The sequence below is a fragment of the Lutjanus erythropterus genome, chromosome 13, assembly GCF_056507025.1.
Source record: "Lutjanus erythropterus isolate fLutEry1 chromosome 13, fLutEry1.hap2, whole genome shotgun sequence".
NCBI classification, from domain to species: Eukaryota; Metazoa; Chordata; class Actinopteri; order Lutjaniformes; family Lutjanidae; genus Lutjanus; species Lutjanus erythropterus.
Genome location: NC_139329.1, coordinates 14,008,938 through 14,032,598, shown reverse-complemented (window position 1 = coordinate 14,032,598; position 23,661 = coordinate 14,008,938). Strand labels below are relative to the sequence as shown.

Sequence of the window (23,661 nt, the reverse complement as noted above, 5' to 3'; positions counted from 1 at the left end):
TTTAGGTCTGGCTGCACATCAGTGGGACTGGTGTGTGTATAGAGTCAGACTGCTTTCATGCACCGCAACGACTAGCTGAGTCTAAAAGGGCTAACTCTAGTCGCTACGCTCGTACGCTCGGGGTAACACTTGTTTCACATTTTCGCAGTCAACTCATACTGTTCCGTCTATTTGATGTTGTAAAGGGCTCATGTTGGAAAATACAATCCTGCATTGCACTTCTTGACCTCTGTTGTAGACATTACTTAATGCACAGTAGGTGTGATTACATTTCTTGTCTGGTTCCCTACATTTTCCTGTTTTTAAGAATATTTTAGTATTTACTCAGCAAGTCACATGACCTTTATTATCAAGAAAACCTGCAATATTTTTGCAGCAAATCCTCTTTCAAACTTGACTTGAATGTGCCTGGTAGAGAAGAAGGCTTGTTTTTGCAGCCGATCATGTTCATAATGCATGTCAGACCCTGTGGTTTACCCTCATTAAATTCTCTTGGCCCATCTCACAGCTGAAGTGCACTGTGCCACCATTTCCAGTTAAACCTTTCTTCCATTTGAAACCTCCGTAAACCCAATCTTGTGCTTTTCCTAAAAGAGAGAGCACTCCAGTCCTGAAATTATAGTCAGTTTTGAATGTTTTCAGTCATTGTTCGGCACCGTTATTGTCAGTCAAACATTTACGATAAAGTACTCTCTGCCTGGCATGTAAATGAAAAGGCTGTGGTGAGTTTTGGTCAGAGGAGGAGTTATTTTCTCTCTTTGGAGTGGCAGCTAGTTTGCAAGCGAGCTTTGCTGGCTGGTGCCAGCTGCAGCACTTCAGTAGGCTGAGTGCTCAGAGTGCATGTTGAAAGCTCCCGGAGGGTGACGCTGTGAATATATGAATGGGATGCCTGACCAGTCTGAGCATTTCTGAATGATCCAGTTTAGTGCCACATTGTGCTGTAAATGTCAAATTCACCCTGTAAAAGTAACGATGTTCAATCAGCAGATTGTCTACAACTGGTCAGATTGTTCATTTGACACCGTGTTTACTGGATTTTGAAAAATAACTTTGATTTCATTCATTAATTTGATTCGTTTTCCTGTTGTTAGAAGGAACATTTTGAAAATAGTTAAAAATTCCATTTGGAACATATTTCTAACTTAATTTTCTAATGTTTTTTCTTGACCAGGAGAGGTTTGTTAGCTGGTAAGTGAAGGTTCACCATAATTTCCTTGAAAGCCTGTGATGGTATCTGTGTACAGAAAGGAATCTCAGACATTTTCCTCGAGTTGTTTTCAGAGGAGGTCAGAAGGGAGGAGGAGCAATTTGTGTTCTGTACGTGTTGGGCACTGCATGGCACGTCCAGGCACCTGTGGGATTGCAACCATTTAGCATAATAATCCACACCAGTTAACTGTTGTTGACACTGTGTACACGTAATAACATCGCACAGAGATTAGAGGTCCGTGTGCATCAACAGTCATCCAGGCTCGCTAGGAGTCTGCAAGCATCGTCATATAAATCCGTCCTTTTGTGGGGTGTGGTTGCACCAAATCCCACACAAGCTCCATTCAATAGAGTTTATCTGCAGACAAAAGCTCACTTCATACAGTCAGAGGAGAGTCTGCATAAGGGCGAAAGTAGTGAAAGTAGATGATGAGTGAAAACTCTGCAGCAGAAGGGAGAGCAGGCACACAGATGGTCCAAGGTGTTGTCACGATGCCGACCTTTAGTTGTCATGAAGCAGAAGCAGCTAGTTTTGTTTATACATAAACCAATGCTGTCACTATTTTGGTAGTAGTCACGATTTAGTTCTGCATGTCTGAGAAGTCCCATTTACACAGATCTTAAATGCTTTTAGTTTAATAAAACTGTGATTTCCACAAATTAAAATATGACATAAGCTCAGTGTGGTCATTTTTGTCTGAAAGTCACATTCGTGTTGTCTTGTACATTTTTGAGCTGTAATATATAACATTTATGCTTTAAAATGTCTAAAAACACTAGACATTGTAATTTAGTTAATTTGTGTACTTACATTATTCAAAATGTTCAAACACAGAAAAATCCATAATTTATTCGATGTAATGTTTTCAGCTAGCCATTGCCAGCTAGTCGCTAGTTGCTATAACTTACGGCAAAAGAGGATATGTTGAATACGTCAGAGAGTGAGGAATGAAGTCGGCACGTGACTTAACATAACTTGAATGAAACTTAAATATTACCTCTTCCATGTCAAATTTTGATCAGCTATGGTGGTTGTTTGAAAGTAAAGATAACAGTTCCTGTGCTTCCTTCACAATTCACACCATCAAACATCTGTTTTATTGTTTTGTTAATGACAGAGACACCTAGTGACAGAATGTACATATTGTGCATTTAGGAGATTGTGTTTACAACAACAGTCACAAACAGATTTGAACCTTAAAATTCATAATTTTTCTAATGAGGTCCGGAAATGTTTGTTTGTTTGTTTACAGGGGACACATTAATCAATACTGCACTTTACTCTTCATTCTCATAAATGTGCCGAGATGAGCTGAGAAGCTGATTTTCATCCATAGTCCTTTAACAGGTTATAACAAATGAATACCTGACATAATTTTTACAGTGCTTCAACAAGTAATACAGCACAATACAATACATAAATATGTCACAAAAGTACAGAGATAAAAACAATAAAAGTATGCAAAAGCACTGCCAAAGGTGAAGCAGTAAGACTACTCATGATTGCATGTTTGGTTAGCTTTAAGCCATGTCTTAAGTTTATGTTTATGAAAATGGTAATTTTGTCTTTCAAACGTTCTATTCTTGTGGACACATTTGCATGAATTAAAAGCAAAGCACTTTCTCACACACACACACACACACACACACACACACACACACACACACACACACACACATACCACTAATAGCTCTTTATTGTTGTTTGTGTGCCTGGTGGCCAAGTTTTCCTAAAAGCAGTAAATAAGGTGTCATGGTTTCTCTGCAGGGTCTCGGTCACTGACAGCAGTGCAGCAAACCAGTTGCACCAGTCAGATTGCTCAGTGGTGCCCCAGAGCAATGTCCCGACCCGACAACCACAGAACAAAACAAGATATGGGGTTGGACCAACAGTTGTAGAATAAGTGGTAGCTTCATTCAAATTGCTCATTTCCCGTGTTTCTTTCTGTCGCTTTCTCCACCCCCGCTCCATCCACGGGGGAAGGCATCATCACTCGCAGTGAAAGAGACTGGGGAGAGTGAGCGAGAGAGAGGGAGACAAACAAACAGACTGAGTGGCAAACATGGAGGAGTTGTGACACAGCTGAAAAGGAGGGAGAGAAAGAAACAGCTGTATTGAGAGTGATTATGAGTGGGAAGCTGTGGCCAAGTCTGGCTCGCTTCTTTGTTTGACTGACACTAGATGGCAACGTTTTGCTGCACAGCTCCTCTCGCCTCCCTTCATCTCCTATCTGTTATTGACTCCTTGTTGCTTAACAATAGACCCTCTAGGGTTGTGTGTATTTATGTGACTGTGTGTATCTGGCCAGGCTGAGGGGGTGGCGGTGAAGAGGGGTACAGGACAGGGGGCTTCAAACCCCCCGCGACCCCCCCCCCCCACCCCCCATTCCTGTTCTCCGCCCTGAGCCCAGCTCTCTGGAGCTGGAGGTGCTGAATCAGGCGGCTGGGCCGAGAGGGAAATCTTGCTTATCTGTGTGGAATTTTATTATTTTCAACTATTTGGATCCTGATGGTTCCCGCTCTCCTTCCCTCCCTCTTCCTCCTTTCCACCTTGTCACGCAAACACAGGCTTTCCTCACACAGCCTGGTCTGTCTGTCTGTCTGTCTGTCGCTCTGCTTCCTTCCCTTCCCGGTGCTGCCTCACCCTTGCTTATCACGCCAATTAACATTTTTAACTTCTGCCACTTTTCCCCCCAGTGCTCTCTTCTCCTCTGTCTCTACCTCATTTTTCTCTTTCACAGGCCTGTATGATTCATCAAATTGCCATTTTAGTTCTTACCACTAGTGATTCTTACATGACAATATTTCCTCTGTATTTTCAGCTGCCTTTCAGTAGCCTAGAATACAGAACATACTGTGAATCAGTAATGCAATTCAAAGCAAGCACACAATCAAAATGAGAGAAGGACTGGATAATATAACTTTGCTTTAAATTTGAAATTTCTCACAGCATAGGGTGTTACTTCTTGTTGGTATATTTATTTAAAAATGTTTAATTGAAAATAATCATTATGTATATAATCATTATGTACAAGTATCTTCATATAACTTGTTTGCTTAATGTGAACAAACCACTGTGGACATCAGTAATATTTTGAACAAAACACACAAACACCAGATCATAAATTCATAGGGATCACGTTGCACTGTCAGATGATGCTCACATTTTGTGCCCTTACAAGTCATGTTTTTTATATATCCTGGCCTCCTAAAAAAACCCCGTAATTTTCTACAATAATTGCCTTATACCTAAATATATTCAATATTTATTCAAAAGTGACCAGTGACGACCCCTATCAGTCATGTGACCCTTGTCATAGTCATACAGCAAATGGCAGAGAATTTTACTTGATGATGGCAGTCAAGGAACAATACACACAACACAAACAACACAAATGTATACAGTCACTACAGAATAAAATATGATCTAACAGAAAATCTCTTCCTTCTATCTGTACAAATACCTTATTTGGTCCACCACCATGACATCAGTATGTCCATTGAGCTCATATATGCACAGTGACACTGCAGAGGCAACATTTTTATGAGATGTTTTTAGAAACTGGGAGAGAAGATCTCATTTCAAAGTGAGAAAATCATGATTCTCCTTTTATCCGAAGTCATGCAGCTGCACTGTCACTTAAATGTATCTGTCAGCACTCTAGGCGTATAAATCTTTGGAAGGAAGGAATGGGCTGATACACTAATTAGTGTGTGTACACATATATATGTGCGCACACGTGCAAGTGTGCTGCTGGTGAGCCTAATAAAAGCAGAAGCTTTTCCTGGCAATCAAGCTTCGCTGAAAGGCCCCCCCATCTTCCTATGTGTCTCCTGATTTGGAAAATTCACTCTGAAGTAAAATCCTGTGTGTGTGTGTGTGTGTGTGTATGTGTGTGTGTGTATGTGTGTGTGTGTGTGTGTGTGTGTGTGTGTGTGTGTGTGTGTGTGTGTGTGTGTGTGGCAGTGTGCGAGTGCATGTGTGTACGTGTAGGTTTCATAAGAGCTCAGTGGAGAGAGAACATGAATTATAGAGAACTGAGCAGGGTCTTAACCATCCGGTTTGGAATCTCACACGCGAACCTTTTTTTGAATGGCTCTGGCCGAGGCTGTCTGTTGTGTTCTTTCTCACACGTTTGACTCTTTAAGCCCAATTCAGTTCAGATGATATGTGCTTTAATGATGTGACTGTGCTGCAGATGTATTGCCACATCAAATGTTCACTGGTGATTTTTATCAAGAGAAACAGATCAGGACAGAAATCATGTGTAATGTAATAATAAATGAAAAGCACAGTTCAGCTGAAGAGATCTGGAGAACTCATACAATCTGTTTTCCTCTCAACTAGAACTGTAACAATTAATCAATTATTAAATGAATCTATATCTATTTTTATAATCAAGCGGTTTAAGTTTTTTTCAGAAAAAAAGTCAGAAGTCTCTAGATTCTTAAATGTGAATATTTTCTGGTTTCCTGAGACAAGAAGACACAAAACATATCATTTGAGGATGTCATCTTGGACTTTGGAGACACTGATCACTGATCATCACTGATGATCAATCGAGAAAATAATCTCCAGATTAACTGACAATGAAAACAATTGTTAGTTGCAGCCTTAATCTCTACATCTCTCTCTCTCCATCTTTCCTTTTGTCGCTTTCGATTGATTCTTGCTTTATCGCTGTCCACGGCATCTTCCCTCATCCCCCTCATTTCCTTCCACATTTCCTCCAGGTTCCCCTTATTTAGATAGCCATGGCAACACACACACTCACTCACACACACAGACTTGCGCACACACCCATGCAAGATTGCGCATGCTTGTAACCTTTCTTGATTACCCCTGACCTCCTGACCTGTAATGACACAGCTGCCACTTTGATCAGCCAATCAGCATGCGGCGCCACCCAGGTTCTCAGTGGGGCTGCCACTGGCCTGATAAAGCCCTCTGATAGGCCCCTGCTGATGCATTTCCTGTTTTGGTATGCTTCTTCGTTTTTTATTTTCTCCACCAGCTGGTCCTCACATTCCTCAGAGTTGGGGAGGGGGCAGGGGCATTGCCTGGATGTTTATGTTGCATGTGCATATAGGAGTGTGTGTGTTTTTGTGCAAGGGTCTAACTGTTTGTGTGTGTGTGTGTGTGTGTGTTTGGTAGCCTAGATAGTTGGGTCTGGGGCCGAGAGGGGGGTGGGGTGGATGGAGGGGATGCTTGAAATCGGGGTGGGGGGGGGGGGTGAGGGTTGTTTACATGCGTTGGTGAGAGAGAAATGGGGTACATCGTGGGAGTTGGGGGGGTGGTGACATAGATGGAGAGGATAATGATAGTGAACAGCTGTTTATGTGTGTGTGAGGGGGGTGGATGGCTGAGATCGGCGAGGTTTAGGTGTGATTTCTCTTTAAGGTACTGAGGTTAGGTGGGCGACCGCAGATATGTTGCAGCGTTTGTTGGTCATTATTGCTACTATGGACAGATTTATTCTTGACTGTTGTCGTTGTTGGTGTTGTTGTCGTTGTTATCCTGTTATCCTGTGCCCAGTTCAAGACCAGATGGATGTAGACATCTTTGTGGGTGGCTGGGTGTGTATTTAGATGGTGATGATCTTTTCCTGAGAGCTCTGTTACCAGGGTCCAGTGTCTCCAGTCACAGGCAGGGAGCGAACATGCCCAGACATGAAAACTAACACACACACACACATACACGCGCACACACACACACACACACACACACACTTTCTCACTCACACCCTCTGTTTGTCTCTGGGCAGAATATTTGCGTATGTATCACTAGACGTCCTGAACTAGTATGCTGGAGGGTCCCTGCGTTAGATCTTGAAGTATTTTCAGTCGACACCAGAGCCGCTGTTCCCCCACCTGCCTGACTCCTGCTCTTTGTCCCACACAGCATGTTCTTACTCGGGCTGGGGATTTCTGGATACCACGTAGATTGATACAATTCAAGATAGTTAGGATCTTGATGCATCTTAAGTACTTTTTCTCAGTCTATGACCTCATTAACAATACCATAATTGTTAATATCTACCACAAAATTATGAAACACAAATTTACTCGCAGTCCAGGGGTTAAACCCTGCACAGATGCACCAAGCCAACTTTCTCTGCCAACACCAAATGTGATATCAACTTGGACTCGTACTCTGACAAGGTTCTGGCTAATACCAGTCCAGTGCAGCACTTTAAAAAAACTATTTAAAACACTGAAATGTTTCACTTGGGACTGTATGCTATGGTAAAACAAAGATTTATGATATGTGATTATTTTGACAGATAGAGGGAATGATAATTTTTGCTTTCATTTACACTTAAAAAAAAAAAAAAAAGAAAAAACATTTGATGGGGTCTGTGCCAAACAAACATGTTTGTTTGTTTTTCTCCATTTTCTGACATTTTATATATGTTGCAGCCCTAGATTATACATAACAATCAACTTAAGTTGTTGTTGGTGTTTCATAACTGCTAATAAATAAAACAGTTTTTACAGGGGCAAGTAAAAATTGAGTTAGGGTGAGTACATTTCTGACCCACTTGCCTGACCGATCAAGTAAAGAAAAAAAATCACCATTGAACCCTGTCCTATTTTCACTGTGCTCAACTGATGTGTAAGGCTCTAGCAATAAATCTAAGCTCAACGTGTGAAATGAGAAAAAAGCCTTCTTGCACTGTAAATTTTTGGGCTGAACTCATTTTAGTTATATTGGTGTATATTATTACATAAACAGTATTTAAAGTTAGAATTCTTTAATATTTTCATTGAATTAAACTATGTATGGTGTGCATATTTTCTTCAATAGCCTTTCAATGTTTTTACATGCAGTAATAACTTCTCCTGATAGTGTTTTTTATTGGAAGTTATTGGAAGTGGCGGAGTCCGCCAGTGCTGCATTCACCAAACATGTGCATTGCAGCCTTGTGTGTTTGGTCCAACTATGAAATGACAGCAGCTTAATTAAAAAATAAACGGTAATTTGTTGATATTTTTATTTGCGGTGTTGGCAGATCACATAGCATACTTGTGAGAATTAGTTAAATAAATTTGGTTAAAGTAAAAAAGATCTATTAACAGAATGTCCTTCCTTAGACTCCAGCATTTGCCCACAAAATCTGATCTTATGACTGTATATAAAAGTGTAAAAGTAGCTGCCAGTTAAAGGCAAGGAAGTGATTATTTAGCCAGCACTGGGTGATGGAAGAAAACCTTAAGTTTTACGCACACATTTATGCACACAAAACATTGTCTGCAAACATTGTCCAAAACATTGCCTGTCTCTGTAATGTGGGCCATAGGATTGTAAGAGCCATTAATACGACTGACATGGAGATGCACACAAACATACCCTGCTGCAAGCCAAAGCTGACCGAGCTATTTGGCTGTTGCCGAGCTGTGGAGGAGATGTCATTGTAATTGGAGGGAGGGCCAGGGTCGTGACCCTGAATGAACCCGCAGCAGGATGCTATTGGTTAGTGGTCTACTCTCACTGCCACTTATCTGTCTTTTACAGAGAGATGATTTCACTTTGCTTTTTTCTCTCGCTGTTACTTTGCTACATGACTCTCAGACTCTCATGACATCTCAACAGTTTGACTTCTTCACCTGACTCTATTTTACCTGGTTGACCAAGGATAAAATGCAGTTCATGTTACTGTATTTTTTTTTTTTACATATATTCCCATTGAATCATTCTTACATCTCTATCTTTCCTGAAGAAAAACAAGTCCATTTTTTTTTATCTTTTGGTATCGACTATCTTCACCCTTCACCCTTCCTTCTCGTCACTCTGTCTACATCTCCGTCTCTCACTTGTCTGTTCCTGGAATGGTTTGTACCAGGAGGTCTGGACAGAGGCACAAAGGGGCAGAGTGTGTGTGCGTGTGTGTTTGTGTGTCAATGAGATAAAGTGAGAGTGAATGTGTGGCCCACCCAGGGGCCTGGCAGCAGGAGCTGTTTACAGTCATCGGGCTGCATCTCTTCCCTCTTTTGCCCTCTTCCATCATCTTTCCTGCCTCTCCCAGTTTTCTTCGACTATTTCTCTCTGTGGTTTCAGATTAAAAAAAAACAAACTCTGCTAAACATTACAATTTTAAGCTGAGAAACTATCGAGTAAAGGTCAGAATTATGGGCTCAGGATTCCTTGTAGGTGTTGATATCGAGCCTAAGATCAGTTGGAGCGTGTTCAGAACAATACAGTCACTGTAACTATTTTTCTTTTTTTTAGGAAACTTGCAGATTTGGCCTAAATACTTGAGTGCAAACTCAGGCTTTTGTCTTTTATCCTTTCCAAGAGGGAGTCTTTACTGTGGTTTTGTTAGTATACACAAGAATCCATCCAGATCCATTCAGGCCATGAATATATTGCACAACACAGGACCATTGCATCACAATATGACTGTTCTTTCAAATTTGTGACAATATGGCTGGGTGATGTTGTTTATTGTTTATTGGGTGATAGTATTTTCCAATATCAATATGGGTGACATGGCTTATAAATAATATCTAGATATATTTAGGCTATGCAATGATAAATGATATATATCTCGATGTATACATTTTCTCTATAATAACATACCGTAATTCTTGATCTCAAAGAATATGATGTATTGTTGTAGATTAGGGCTAGACGATTAGCATGATGTTATTTTTTTGGTAAATATCATGATAATCATCTGTAATGTGGATATAATGTCTAAGTGGGTAAAGGAAAATAATAGAACAGCTAGAAAACAACCTTTAAAACTAGGAAAAGACAACACTTATGGCATATCAAGATAAAACAATATCCTAGATCTAAGATGATATCTTGTCTCATATTACAACAGTGATCAGTGTTGATCATATTTTCCAGTGCACTGAACAAAGAGTGGTGTTAAAATCAAAGAACTAAGTTCCATTGTTGCGCATTTCTTGAGATTAAAATAAGTAGCTGATTTTGTTAGTTATGTTTTTAGACTTAGAATCCTTAATTTTGACAAAGATGTGTATAACTATAATACAGTGAGATGATATGCACAGTATAATTCCAGAAAAAGTCTATACAGCAGGAAGGAATTATCCTCCTGTCCTATGTGAAAGTTGTAGGTTGTTTTTGACGTTCGGTGGGGAAGTTATGGCACAACAGAAGATCTGCCTGGAACCATTTTGGAGTGTCCACAAGACCACTGTGTAAGACTGCACCAAGCCTGATACATAACTCTTTGGGAAAAATGGGCTTGGGTCAGGGAAAGATGTCTTCAGTTGGCTCAAGTGTGAAAAACCTTTCATTCTCCCCAGAGAAGATAAACTTTATTGATCCCACACTGGGGAAATTTATGAACCTCTGTTGGTTTGGTCAAGAAAGAACAGTATAATTCAAAGCAAACCTGATAGGTTCACTTCCAAACGAACCTTGGTGCAGTTTGTTAGAACAGGGAATATAATCTGAACTAACTACAGGAAACAGCCCCAAAAACATTCCCATGAACATGTTGTCCATTGTTTGGTCATTTTTTCATATAATTTTATGGGTACAAGGAGACGGATGTTGACATCGGATAGCCAGCAGTTAATCGTGCTTGGAAAGCCGAGCATAACAAAATGAACCAAGGGCAAACCACAGCCTGTACACATCACTTTAGTCAGCTATTTCCGCCTTATCTGGTTTGAAGACCAGAGATGCTAAATTATGTCAAAAAGTTCAGACAAGTCCCTGATGCTTATTTAAATGTAAAGGAACTGTAATCAGATTGTTTTTTTCCTTATGTTACTTGGCTGCCAAAATCTGTAATCTTGAAGGATGACAGGTTGCCAAAACTCTGTCCTATAAACAAGCTACTTGTGAGTCCATCTGACTTTCGTTTACAAGCCCCAGTTCACTTGTAATTGGGCAGTGTGAACTTAAATGAACCGAAAAGAAAAATGCAACAATTTCGTGTGGAAGTTGAGACCAAAGAGAACACTCACAAAGGTGTGATCACACCTTTTAAAATCCACATTGAGGCTCCTGGAGCCTGTTTGGGAAGAGTATAGGAAATGCTATTTCCTCTAGCTGAGTAGCTTCACACTGCTTCCTAACATACAGCGAGCGAGCAAAACCATGTGATGAAAAAATGTCTAGATAAACTACAAGCAATTTCACAATGACGGCTGTTGATTTCTCACTCTGTAGATCAATCACTCAATCAGATTTTATATAGCACTTTACATAGAAACAGAATGCAACACAAAGAAATTACCATAATATATTTACACATTTTAACAAGTGTGTGAATAATAGAAAAATAAAATCAGGGTGAGGATTTCTTCAAGCAAGCGACACACTGCTTAACCTCTATACTGACGCACAGAGCAGATGAGGACGTCCTTATTGGGAAAAACTGAAACAATCTGATCACTTGCTCATTATGATCACTTCCCGTTAGTAAGGGGTGACAGCTGTTGGTGTACACCTGCATGAGTTCCTGAAAAATGAGCATTATGCACGCTCAGTGCTAGGGTTTATACAGTAAAACAAAAGTGGTATGTATTGACAACAGACACTTCATGAAAACATGCCATGAAAGCACATGATGGATACTTGTCTCATAAACAGCCAATCATATCCCTTGATAATGGAGCATGCTAGGAGTGACATGCAAACATCCAGTGATTTTGCAGGTGTGTTGTTCAGTTGCACCGTTGATACACGACACAGATACAGTGTGGAGTAAATTAGTGCAGAGGAACATGAAGGAACATGTTAATAAAAAAGATCAGCTTTAAAGCTGCAACAATTAATCTCTTTATTTATTAACTGTCAACAATTAAATGCATCTCCAACTATTTTGATAAACAATTAATCAGTTTGAGTAATTTTATGATGAAAAAGCAATATCTTTTTTTTTTATTTCAGCTCCTCATATGTGAATATTTTCCGCTATGACAGTAAACTGAATATCTGCTATAATATAGACCAAAGAAGTAATCAGTTAATAGAGAAAATAAGCACCAGGTTAATTAACAATGGAAAATTGTTAGTTCCCAGGATTGCAGTTTTTTTAAAGTCTGTTTGGTGTTGTCAGATTAATATATCCATTAATATCAATATCAATACTGAATATTTTAGATGCTTTCAGTACTCATTTTTGCGGTCTGGATACTCTGGTACCAGCTGCACTTTCTTGCCCTCTCTTTTCTCCGACAGTGAGTTGATGCTGCGATGCCCACACAGTCTTGTCTCTTGTCATTTGCTCAGAGTGCTGTCTTCCTCTGGTGACTTTCTTATTTGCTCATTTGATCTATTTATCGTTTAATAAAAATCTAAAATTTTATGCCCTCAATGTTGACTCGAGTTTTCCCCATGGTATCAAAAATGATAGAGAAAATCAATATTTTTGAAGGTCTTTCATCAAAATGAAAAATTCCAGTGTTGTGACAATACTAAGTCTAATAAGGGTATTACTTGTGTGCCTTCATAAATAAAGTGCTTAGTTAACTTCAAACTTTATTTCTCCTAATCTTTATTAAAGATAAGTTATTAAAAGTTGAGAATGACACATTTTATCATAATACATTTTTCGGCTATATCCCAGCCATAGTTTACACACACACACACACACACACACACACACACACACACACACACACACACACACATACACACACACACACACACACACACACACACACACACACACACACACACACAGATCCCACACACTCAGCAGGGGGCTGCCCTCAGCTCTAATCCTGGTAACCTCATCACTGTGGTCTCTCCCTCTGTAGTCTGCCAGGCTCTCCTACCGTGCGGTCAAAATAGATACTGCAATGTGAACACCTCTCTGTCTCTCTCTCACTAACACACACACACGCACACACACACACACACACACACACACCACCACCAGTGCTCAAGATGTCTCTGAGTTTTGCTACAGTTTACCCCACCACACCACCACATTGCCACCGCAGCCACATGAGCCACAGCCTCATGAGAGTTCCCACCGCGTCGTCAACACCTCGCCATTTCAGCGTGCGGGCCAGTTTTAGCTGTACTCTAATGGCAACCACCAACATCTGGTTGATTTTTTTTTTTTTTTTTTTTTTAAATTGACTGCTTTGTGAATGGCTCTATCTTATGATGCCTCCTGGGTTGTCCCTCATCAAATAAAAAAAAAGGGATATGTAGTTTGTCTGACAGTCTCTCAAGGCCGGTGTAAATGGCTCAGCTTCACGTTTTCAGACACCGCCTTTTCAGTCTAGATTGACCATATTGAGAGCTGCTCTGTTTTTTAATTCGGTCAAGGGTGGTCGTCCAAGAAGTCAGTGTACTTGGCCCGCACCCCTCAGTCACATCTTATTTAGCTTCACAATAACTCTAGGTGCTTGAAGTTTTGAGAAAGCACAAAAGAAAGGCTGATCCCTGCTCGTAAAAGGTGGTTAGAATGCATTTTCTGATGGATTTGATTCTTAAATTGTCTAGATTATTTGAATGGAAGTCGCCGTTTGACCTCGAGAGTAGTTTTACAGCTGTTAAACAGTCTTCAAAGTAATAAAATGTTGCTCCAAACTTACTTCATTCCAGAGGACATAAAATCTGATACCATGAAGGCTATTCTGTGGATCGAGGTTATTGGAAAATGAAGTCAAACCTACTACAGTGAAGTTGAGTAATCATCTTTGAAAGCCTCCTTTTGTTTTCTATTTTCGGATTTGTAGCGTAGTTCTTACTCTGTGCTTACTGTGCAGCCCAGTCAGAGGCATTTAACACTAAAATGGCCAAGACGGTCATTTTGACCATTTTCAAATTATGGGGTGGAATAACTTTGAACTAAAAATACAGTGCTGTTGGTACCTGCCTTTTCGTACAGCTTTTTGTATTTTCATTTGAAATGTTTATATAAATTACACAAAAGGCAAGAAAATATGACCAGTTCTACCTTTTCCATTGATACGCTGTGACATTGACCACACAGAAATTGTAGTGGTTATATTGTTACTTTTTGCATGATTTCCTAAATTAAATACAAATAATTAGACTAAATTGTCCTTCGATCAGTAGAATAATTGAGAAGGAAAGAATTTGAGGACCATAAAGTAGGGGAGACCAGGGAGAGTTGTAACAATTTGTCTCAGCACTTACAACTCACTTAAATTTTTTGCGAGAGCTCTCAAATTTTAACACATATCATATTTGTTAGCTACAAATAACAATGTTTTTTTTTTATACGTTACATTATGTTGTATGCTTCTCTATGTTTATGTTTTAGATCAGTTCATTTCCGACCTTTTCCCATAGGAAATGATTCTTTTCTGTGATTGTCCTAAGAGGAAATTTGCTAGAAATGTTGAAATAAAATGTTTTAGAATCCTAGAAAATACATTTAATTGTTTCTTGTTCTGAGTAAATCCACAATGTGATGTTTATTACCCTTAAACACTGCTGTGAATATTTACAGTCATTATGGTTTACGATGGCACGCATATCGATGAATACATAGTTAAACTTTGCATTTTGGTGTTGCTTAATTTTTTGAAAGATATCCTAACAGAATTAATGCGTATTAATAATGACAGATTGAAAGAGAGATTGGAATTCAGAGCTCTGGCACTTCTAGTGTTAAATGCTGATGTGTATCTCATCTGTCACACGGCGATGTCTGGTCCTGGTCCAGTCTGGTCCACTTCATGTCCCGTATGTTTTAACTCTCAGAACAGCAGGTTGAATCAGCCTTTTGTGTCCTCAGCTGCTGACTGTGCCATAATGTTCTATTCAAGCACCGAGCACCTTCCTGTTTTCATCAAAGACATTTTAACACATCAAGCCAGAACAACTATGGCTTTCATATTTCATACTTAAATCTAAGCTTATGAATAATAAAAGAGTCACCCCCTTCACATTTTCCCTGTATTGATTTCACTCGCATTCCAAGGTTGCCGGACACACATTTGTCCATTCTTCCAACATTCTTCCATTTTTTTCTTCTCTTAAGGGGAAATTATTACACAGACAAACACACACCAGGACCTTTTTTTCCCCCCTGCGGCTGTTTTTGAGTTACGACTGCATGCTCAGTTTGTCACAGATCAGAAGCAAAGGTCAATCAGATAGAATACAGTTGTCCTTTGTGTCTCTCTTTCCATCCTTCGCCTGGTCTTCTCCCTTTTCACTCTCCCCTTTCCTTCCTTCCCTCTGGGACTGCAAACAGGATTACTTAGGGTTTCTGTATGACTCTCAGATGAGCACACATACATACATACATACACACACGCACACACAAATCCAGGTTCACTAAAGTACATTTGGAGGCTTACACAAACTATAAACAATCTCTGAATGGTAACCTTAGGGGTACTTTGGAGTACTGCAAGAGGTATTGAGATATTTTTTTAAATCTTAATTTGATATAATTCCTTAAACAATTATACTATGAGTTGAATAAATGTAAATGTAAATTTTAGTAAGCCACATCTTATATTCACTATTCCTTCTTTTCAGTTATTAACTGCTGAGAACTGTCAACTGTATGACAACCTCATACAAGGACAAAACAACAAATGCAATCACGTTCACTTGGAGTGGGAGGCCAATTTCGCTATTTAAAAAATCAAGAAAATGGATTTGATGTTGTGAAGTTGCAGTAGTACAGCTAAAAACACAAAGAAAGAAATAATATGCCCTGCGGTTACGGTGGCCTTGATGCCCCGCCCACACTGCACCAAATGATTTCTCTGTTTCAGACACCAGTGTCTTTTGAGATTATGATATGGCAACACTAGAAGTGAAACAGTATACACATGATCAGTGGTGGGTGAGACTTACAGTCTGGAATGAACTGCTGCAAAACCGGACTATTTAGGTTCGACTTGGAGCAGAGAGAGAGCGGTCAGGAAAGACGAAAGACGTGTGCGAAAGGGAGTGTGTGACTATGGACAGAAGTGTCGGCGTGATATAAACTTTCTTTGACCATGAAGCCTGATGATACTGAATTCTGTGGTTTGCACTGCAAGCTCTTTTAACAGTGACAAACAGCCGGATCAGTATTGTATTTACTCGTCTCCTTTTCATTGCGCTGTTGGATGCGCTGTCTTTCTCTATGGAAGCTCACTGTCACCAATGTGACGAAACAAAAAGGCCCTGCAGGTCATTATGAGAAACTTTGTTGAAATAATGACCTGCATTTTTTTATTTTGAGATACTAACTCATTAAACACTACACTATTTAGTATGTCATTATATAGACTGACCTCTGACTACCAGTGCCCCTGCGCTAAATTAGGAACAAATTTAATAAAAATAAAATCATGCTTACCCTTAAGTTAAATTCATTTCATTATTTCTGTGGACTTAAAATCTTTTTGTTTATCTGATAGCCTTGCTGCCCTGGCATTTGGCCAAAAAAATGTTTTGCACTGGTCAGTGGGTTCTGAAAATGTATTTCAAAGGTGGTACATTATTGAAAAGCAAAAGGCAAACCAACACCTTTAAAACACACTTTTTGGAACAGAACAAGCCATTGAATTAGAGATTAATAAGGAAACATACACATACACACAGATGGGGAAAGTGAGACGGGCTGGTAGTGAGTCAATGACAACATTTCCCTTCCCCTCTTAACCCCCCAGTGTTTCTCCTTCTTTTCCCATTGAGAGGGAAACTGTGGGTGTAATGGGTTGTTCATGTGCGTAAGAGGAGTATGTTTACATCACTAGCAGCATGGGGCCTCGTCCCAATATTCCTGGATGGCAGCTTGATTCAATTGGGAGCAGAGTGAAGACGATGGCAGATTGAGGGAAAACATCCACGCCTACAATTTGTCGTCTAGGAAGCGTAGTAGGTAACAGAAAGAAAACCCTCGGAGGCGCATAATGCCTGACTGTCTTTCTCCACTTTTGTCCTTTTTGGCCAGGCCGCGGTCTTCTCCATAAATCACTCAGTATGCACTCATACACACACTCCCTCTCTCTTACACACACACAAATACACAAGTAGAGAGAGGCAGACAGACACACAGGAAAGAATCGTTTTGGCTTGGAGCACATAGAGACCGAGGGGACATGGGGTCTGCCTCTGCTGTGGTGCGATGTATATATTTCAAACAAAAATATGAATGCTTGCTGCCAGCACTTTCTCTCACTGCGGAAATGTGTCCAGCAGACGCTTGACACACGCGTGCGCACACACATAGACACACACACACACACACACACACACACACACACAAGGTGCGGCCTGCTGCCAACAATAAGACTTGTGTAACGAGTCTCAGCGCTTTGTTGATTTCAATCTCAGGGCTTTGTTGTTTTTGTGAATCGCGCTCTCTGAAGCCGGTATTAATCTTCGCTGTGTGTATACACAAGGTGTCCAGGGCTGCTCCGTATAACTGGGAATTGTCATGCGACAACGTTTGGTTCAAGTTGGGTGAAGTCTTGTTTTGGCTCAGGGCTTCATTGTTCATCCCGTTGCCAGGTCTGGTGTTTATAGTCCTGTGGTAGACCCCTTCCTCCGTCACCCCGGCTTCCCTCTTCCTCTTCTCCCAGTCACTACCTCACAACTTTCTCCCTGCTGCCTCCTTCGTCTCCTCCTCATGCTCCTGCAGCAAACTTCCCTTGGCCTGGTCCAGTGTTTTTGTTCTGGATTCTGCGTTCCTCGATGGCAGAGTCCACGAGTGCAGAAAGACACCGAGGGTCTTGGCATCGCAGTTGGTTTCCAGGTGCTTCTCTGGCGTTTGGCAGCCTTCTGCCTGTGCCTCACTAGGCCCTCTCTTCCTCAGTGGGTCTGCACTCTTGTCTGTCCTCCTGCATTACTGCACTCACTAGAAAACCTCCTGTAGTTTGCAGTACAGGCGTTGCCACAAGACAGGAACACAAGAACAGGGTGGCTTTTCTTTTGATTGAAGGTTGTGCATGTTTTGCTCTAGCTGCTCCCCAAAGCTGGTATCAGAGAGTTTAGACTCAAATGGCCAGGTTTTAGACAGAAACATGAATTCAAGTCTGTGTAAAGTATCATACCAAAATAGTAGTTTCCATAATAGTTGTGTTTTGGATGTAGCTAGATGCCTGGTCATGCTAGTATTGTCATATTGGACATGTAAGGCTCGGCTGTCGTTCACATACATACAGACTGGGTTGTGGTTAATATCTTAAAGCAATGACCTCTTTGTAGGCTAAAAGCCAGCCAGTCTTGTCCCACCAGGGTGTCCTTGTTTTTCACTGGAAAGTTAAAATTAGAATTAATCAGTCACTAAGAAATACTGGTGGAAGGTGGACTGCGGTCTCCAACAAATAAAAATTAATTAGACTGTGGCTTATTTGGACCCATTGTTTTTTAGCTAAAAAGCCAATTTGTTGTGATTTATTTTTAAAGAAACCAGTGACAGTTTTCAAAACTTAATTATTAAAAAAAAGTAGATGGAAAATGGTGATGATGGTGGAAACTGGAATTAAAAATACCATTCTGAGTGAGCATTATGTACTTGTTGTACTGTTTTATTATTTTGGGGGGGTGGGGGGGTTGTGTGTGTGTGTCTGTACTTTAAAGGTCCAGGGTGTAGGATTTTTATTTATTGACAGAATATGGCAGACATTTAATTTAATCTTATATGTTTTCATTAGTGTTTAATCACCTAAAAATAAGAATTGTTTTTGTTTTTTGTTTTTTTTTTACCTTAGAATGAGATGTCTATATCTACAGAGGGAGCGGGTCCTCTTGTTGCAGGGTGTCACGGTCACCATAGGTGCTCCTACACAGAGATGTGAGGTGTTTGCAGTCTGCAAGCTCACCGCCAGATGCAACTAAATCCTACTCAGTGGTCCACATTGTCAGTTTTACATGTCTCTGCTGTGAACAGTATCAGGTAGCACCACAAAATCTCTGATGCACAGGCAGATAAAACTAGAGGAAAAAAGAGTCACAAGGAAGTCTGCTCCTTTTAAAAATCGTTTTCCCCCCTTTAACCTGGTTGAATTGAAAATGTAACATGATTTCTGTGTTTATTGGTATGATTGAAGTATGCAGCCTCTCATAACATAGTTTCTAAATGTGTGTGATAAAGCTCTAACCAAGTTCCAACCAAGAACCAAGTTTGCTGAGCATCCAGTCCTCATTTTGTCTTACATTGCTGTTTTTATACCTCTGCGTCGGGGCCGGAGGCATTATGTTTTCTGGTTATTTGTCCATCCGTCCATCTGTCTGTCCTGTTCTTGTGAAGATGATTTCTCAGTAACATTTTGACAAATGTCTGCTTGGAAGGATAAACTAAGTTTGAAGGTCAAGGACATGTTACCTCATAAAACACATTTTTTGGCCATAACTGAAGAATTTATATGCTAATTATGACAAAATTACAGTCAGGATAAAATGATGTGATGACATTGTGTATTTGAAGGTCAAAGGTCAACTTCACTGTGACATCATAATGTTCAGCTCTCTGTCAGTCCTGTCTGATCCTCTGTAAAAATAGACAGCATGTTTCTAACTGGAAATTATTAATTGTTATTATTCTGTCAGGTTTAAAGCTCAATCAAGAACTAATCTGAACTTATGTTTCCTAAAAAGTACATGGTAAAACCAGTTTCTTTGGGAAAGAGTGATTGCTGCAAACCATTATAAAGCAGAACAGCATAGCAGGAAATGGGAAAAGATTTGTTTAAGTGAAGAGTATATAAAAACTCCTGTTTTTATATACCTGTCATATGTATATTTCAGTTGTATTGGTACTGTAAATCATTTTTTTTTAAATACTTAAGAGATCCTTTCAGTTTTATGTTTTGTCTTTTCTTTATTTTTTTCTTTTGATTTGTCCTTCTTTTTGTTATATCATGTCTTAACATTTTCAAGTACCATGATTTGCCGATTAATTAAATTAACTAAAAAAAAAAATCTTTGCCAGAGTAGTACATTTCAGTGTAGTTATAACTTTAATTTTGCCAAAAGATACACTTAATACCTTTTATTAAATTCCTTCAAAATCTTTACCACGTATATATAACATGCACACATGCATCTGCACATCTGCACAAATTTATACATGCACATGTCTAAACATACAGTAATGACACCGGAACCTCTGCTGTAGGTTGTTTCTGGGGGAACATGTTTTGGAGTAGACCCGGCCAGCTCCATTATGTATCCTTGGCTTAGCGAGCTTCATGTTGTCTCTCCCTTTGGGAATTAAACCATGCTATGTGGTAATTATATGCATGTTTCTCTTGGTATTTTGGGGGTTGGAGACAGACAAAGTAACGTTCACATCAGAGCCAGACCATTCCTTAACGCCTACACACTGACCCCAAACAAAATATTTCACATATTTAAACAGAATAGTTGATTGACAATTGTGTTCAGGGAAGCAACTCATTTTATGGTGGTAGGCCTCTATATAAAATCATTCAGAAGACTGTGAGTCACATACAGACATGACTGTTCGTCAGCTGTTGTTTGTTGTAAACTACAATCTTAGTAACCATTAATCACTTTGGGAACATTTGAGAGGATTAGCAGTTTGTTCAAAATCCAAACAGTGATAAAAATGACACACGTAAGGACAGTTTCATTATGAGAAGTTACGATCCGGCTTTATGTGTTGTTGAGTCATTTAAGGACAGCGATGATTTGGCTCCAGTTGAGACTGATAACAGTGCATTCTTGTTGCCAGGTGTCCATGGGAGAGGCTGAGAGGGATAGGCTATGGATATGTGTGCATGCCTGCACCCACTGACCTGTTATTTTTTTGTGTGTGGGCGTGCAGGCGTGTGTGCGTGCGTGCATGTTCACGTGTGTGTGTGTGTGTGTGTGTGTGTGTGTGTGTGTGTGTGTGTGTGTGTGTGTGTGTGTGTGTGTGTGTGTGTGTACTGTACTGTACTCTCTACGGCAGCCTGACACAGACTATGGTTGGGCCAGTGATGCATTAGCCATGGCCAGAGATGGGTTGGTATGGAATAAATAATGGATACCATCCCTCTGAATAAATCAAGACCAGAGAAATGGAGAGAGATGAGAGATTAAATGTGGGAGAGAGTTGGAGAAATTGAATGCCAGAGAGAAAGAGAGCGTTTGTGTAACTGGGAGAGGAGTATAGAGGGAGAACCAGTGTCCTGAATTCCAAATCAGCATCTCAGTCCTCATCTCTGCAAAGGAAAGAAAACTGCAGTTTGACACGTTTTTTTCATTTTGTTACACAAAAACTTGCTTCATGAAGTAGAAAACAAACAACTAATTCCTCTTATTATTCAGTAGGAGCTCCATGTTTTCTTTACTCATTCTGCTTTTTTTTCTTTTTCTATTTTTTTTTAATGCATCCCAGGCCCAGGGCCAGACGTTCACCTTCCCTGACATCTTCCCGGAAAAAGACCGGACGGCGGCGGAGGGCTCCATGGAAGAGATGCAGGAGAAGTTCATGGAGGACGAGAAGCAGAGGCAGAAACTTGACCCCAGGAGAGGAGGGGTCACCGAGTGGTTCGGACTCTGAGACAGCCCACTGACCGGGAACTCTGCGCTCGTTATGTGTGCGTGGGTGTTTCACTGGGAGCAACATGTATTTGATTTACAACGCGACTGTTGTGATGTCACTTCTATTTCTGTAAGAAAATACTCACGAGTGTGTAGTAAAGAAGAATGAGCATGTGTGTGCGAGACTGGAGACATGTGTTTGGTGTGTGAGTTTGTGAGGCTTCAGTCCAGTAACCCGAGCCAGAACAGAATCACAGGAGGAGGAGGAGGAGAGTGGCCCGGCTCCATCGTGAAACCAGCCCACTATACAGAATCTCCATCACCTCGGATGACCTCCTCTCCTTCCTCCTCCCACTCATCCCGTTCGACCTCCTCCTCCTTTTACTCCTCTCTCCTCAGGAGTTTCCTTTCCTTCTCGTCTGTTTCCTTGCCCCTCTCCCACAATCCTCTTCCCTTCACCATGCTGGGGAGTGGTATATTGTGGTATCCCTAGTAGCCCTGACTCTGCGCCAGCTGGATCCGACTACCTGGACAACCCACATCCTTTCCTCTTTTATGAGTTTGCCTTGGATTAATTGACCACTTTAGGTAAACAACAATTGAGATGTTGTTTCAGCAAAGCAACGATATGGAATTTGCTGGAGTGTTTTATTATTTTGTGGTAGCACCTCCTGCCATAACTCTGAGAAGATTGTACCCAGTGTTTGTGTGTGTGTGTGTGTGTGTGTGTGTGTGTGTGTGTGTGTGTGTGTGTGTGTGTGTGTGTGTGTGTGTGTGTTTGCCTAGCAAAGCCAGACGAGCCAGCAAATCTGTCTAATTGTAAGTGCTGTTGGAATGAGAACTAATAAACGGTCACTTGTCCAAAAGCGCTCTGCTTACTTCTTCTTGTGAATTCCTCCGCCTCATCTCCCACGGCTGCTGCGCTCAACAACTGGCACTTCGAGACGCTGCTCGCCACACAAGCTGGCCCACGCGTGTGCCAGCGTGGTCTGGTAGCTGTTTTGACAAAGTAATGATCTGTGTTTTGAATCGGGCCACTTGAGGACTGAGCTCTCTTACGGTAAGAAGGCCCATAAAGGGGAGGGACCTCTCCTGGGCACGCTCAGACCCTCCATTATGCTGAGAGGCCAAGGTTACAGTAAGTGTCCCCCAGCCGTGACCACTAATGCTGGCTGGCTAATACAAAGGTCCAGTCCCTGACCTCACCCAGCCAACTCAGCTATCACTAAGGAGAATGTCAATATTGATCCTGTTGGCCCATTGTCTGCTGCCTGGAACCACTCACCCCCTGCATCGCTATAAAGCAATCTGATTTGGAACCAAACGAGCCTCCTGTTCCACAGCCACTCCATTTCTTTTGTCTGCCTCGCTCTCACTTTTTATTTTCCTCTCTCCCTGCTCCTTCTTGTCTCTGTTGCCCAGTCAGGACCTCCAGAGAAACAGCTGCTCAACCAACAGAGAGGGAGACCAAATTCCTGTTCTCGCTCTTCTCTTGGCCTGAACAGACCCCACATGAAAGTTGGGAAATCAAGTTCGGGTGATTGCCAAGAAAAAAGTCTTGTCCCTATTCTCTTCTGTCACGGGGATACCCTGTGCCCGCAGATACGCCCACTTGTACATACTGTACATTCTGTAGCCATTTCTTATATTATTAAACTGGCACTGGGGTACTGATATTATTGCAGCCTGTTGACAGTGGTAGTTATGTAGTGTTTTGGACAGTTTTGATCCGGCTGACACATTTTATTGTGCACTGACAGACTGAGACACATGAGCTCATCTGTTGCTCACACAGATAAATGTATCTGACTCATTTTAGCTCTTTGTGAAGAACAAGTAAACAGGAACAGCTTATTAACTGATATAAAAGGAAAACAAAAGAAAATCATTAGGGGTCGGAAGAGGTAAAACAAGGGAAGTCATAGATACTCAGAGAGGTCAAGACACTCGATGTAACATAATAGTCCCTCAGAAACAGACTGGTCTCTGATTAAAATGTTTAGGCAAGTAATGGGTTTCTCAAAATCATTTGTATT

At 40.7% G+C, this 23,661-nt stretch overlaps 1 protein-coding gene across 1 annotated transcript in view; it reads left to right on the top strand.

Moving 5' to 3' along the window:
* Nucleotides 1-22,494, top strand: part of mrpl23 (mitochondrial ribosomal protein L23) — a 48,779-nt gene extending 26,285 nt beyond the window's left edge. The window contains exon 5 of the mRNA XM_084734900.1: nucleotides 21,480-22,494. Within this exon, the coding sequence (XP_084591026.1) occupies nucleotides 21,480-21,644 (165 nt within the window). The 3' untranslated portion in view covers nucleotides 21,645-22,494. The remainder of the gene's footprint in view (nucleotides 1-21,479) is intronic.
* Nucleotides 22,495-23,661: the final 1,167 nt, after the last annotated feature.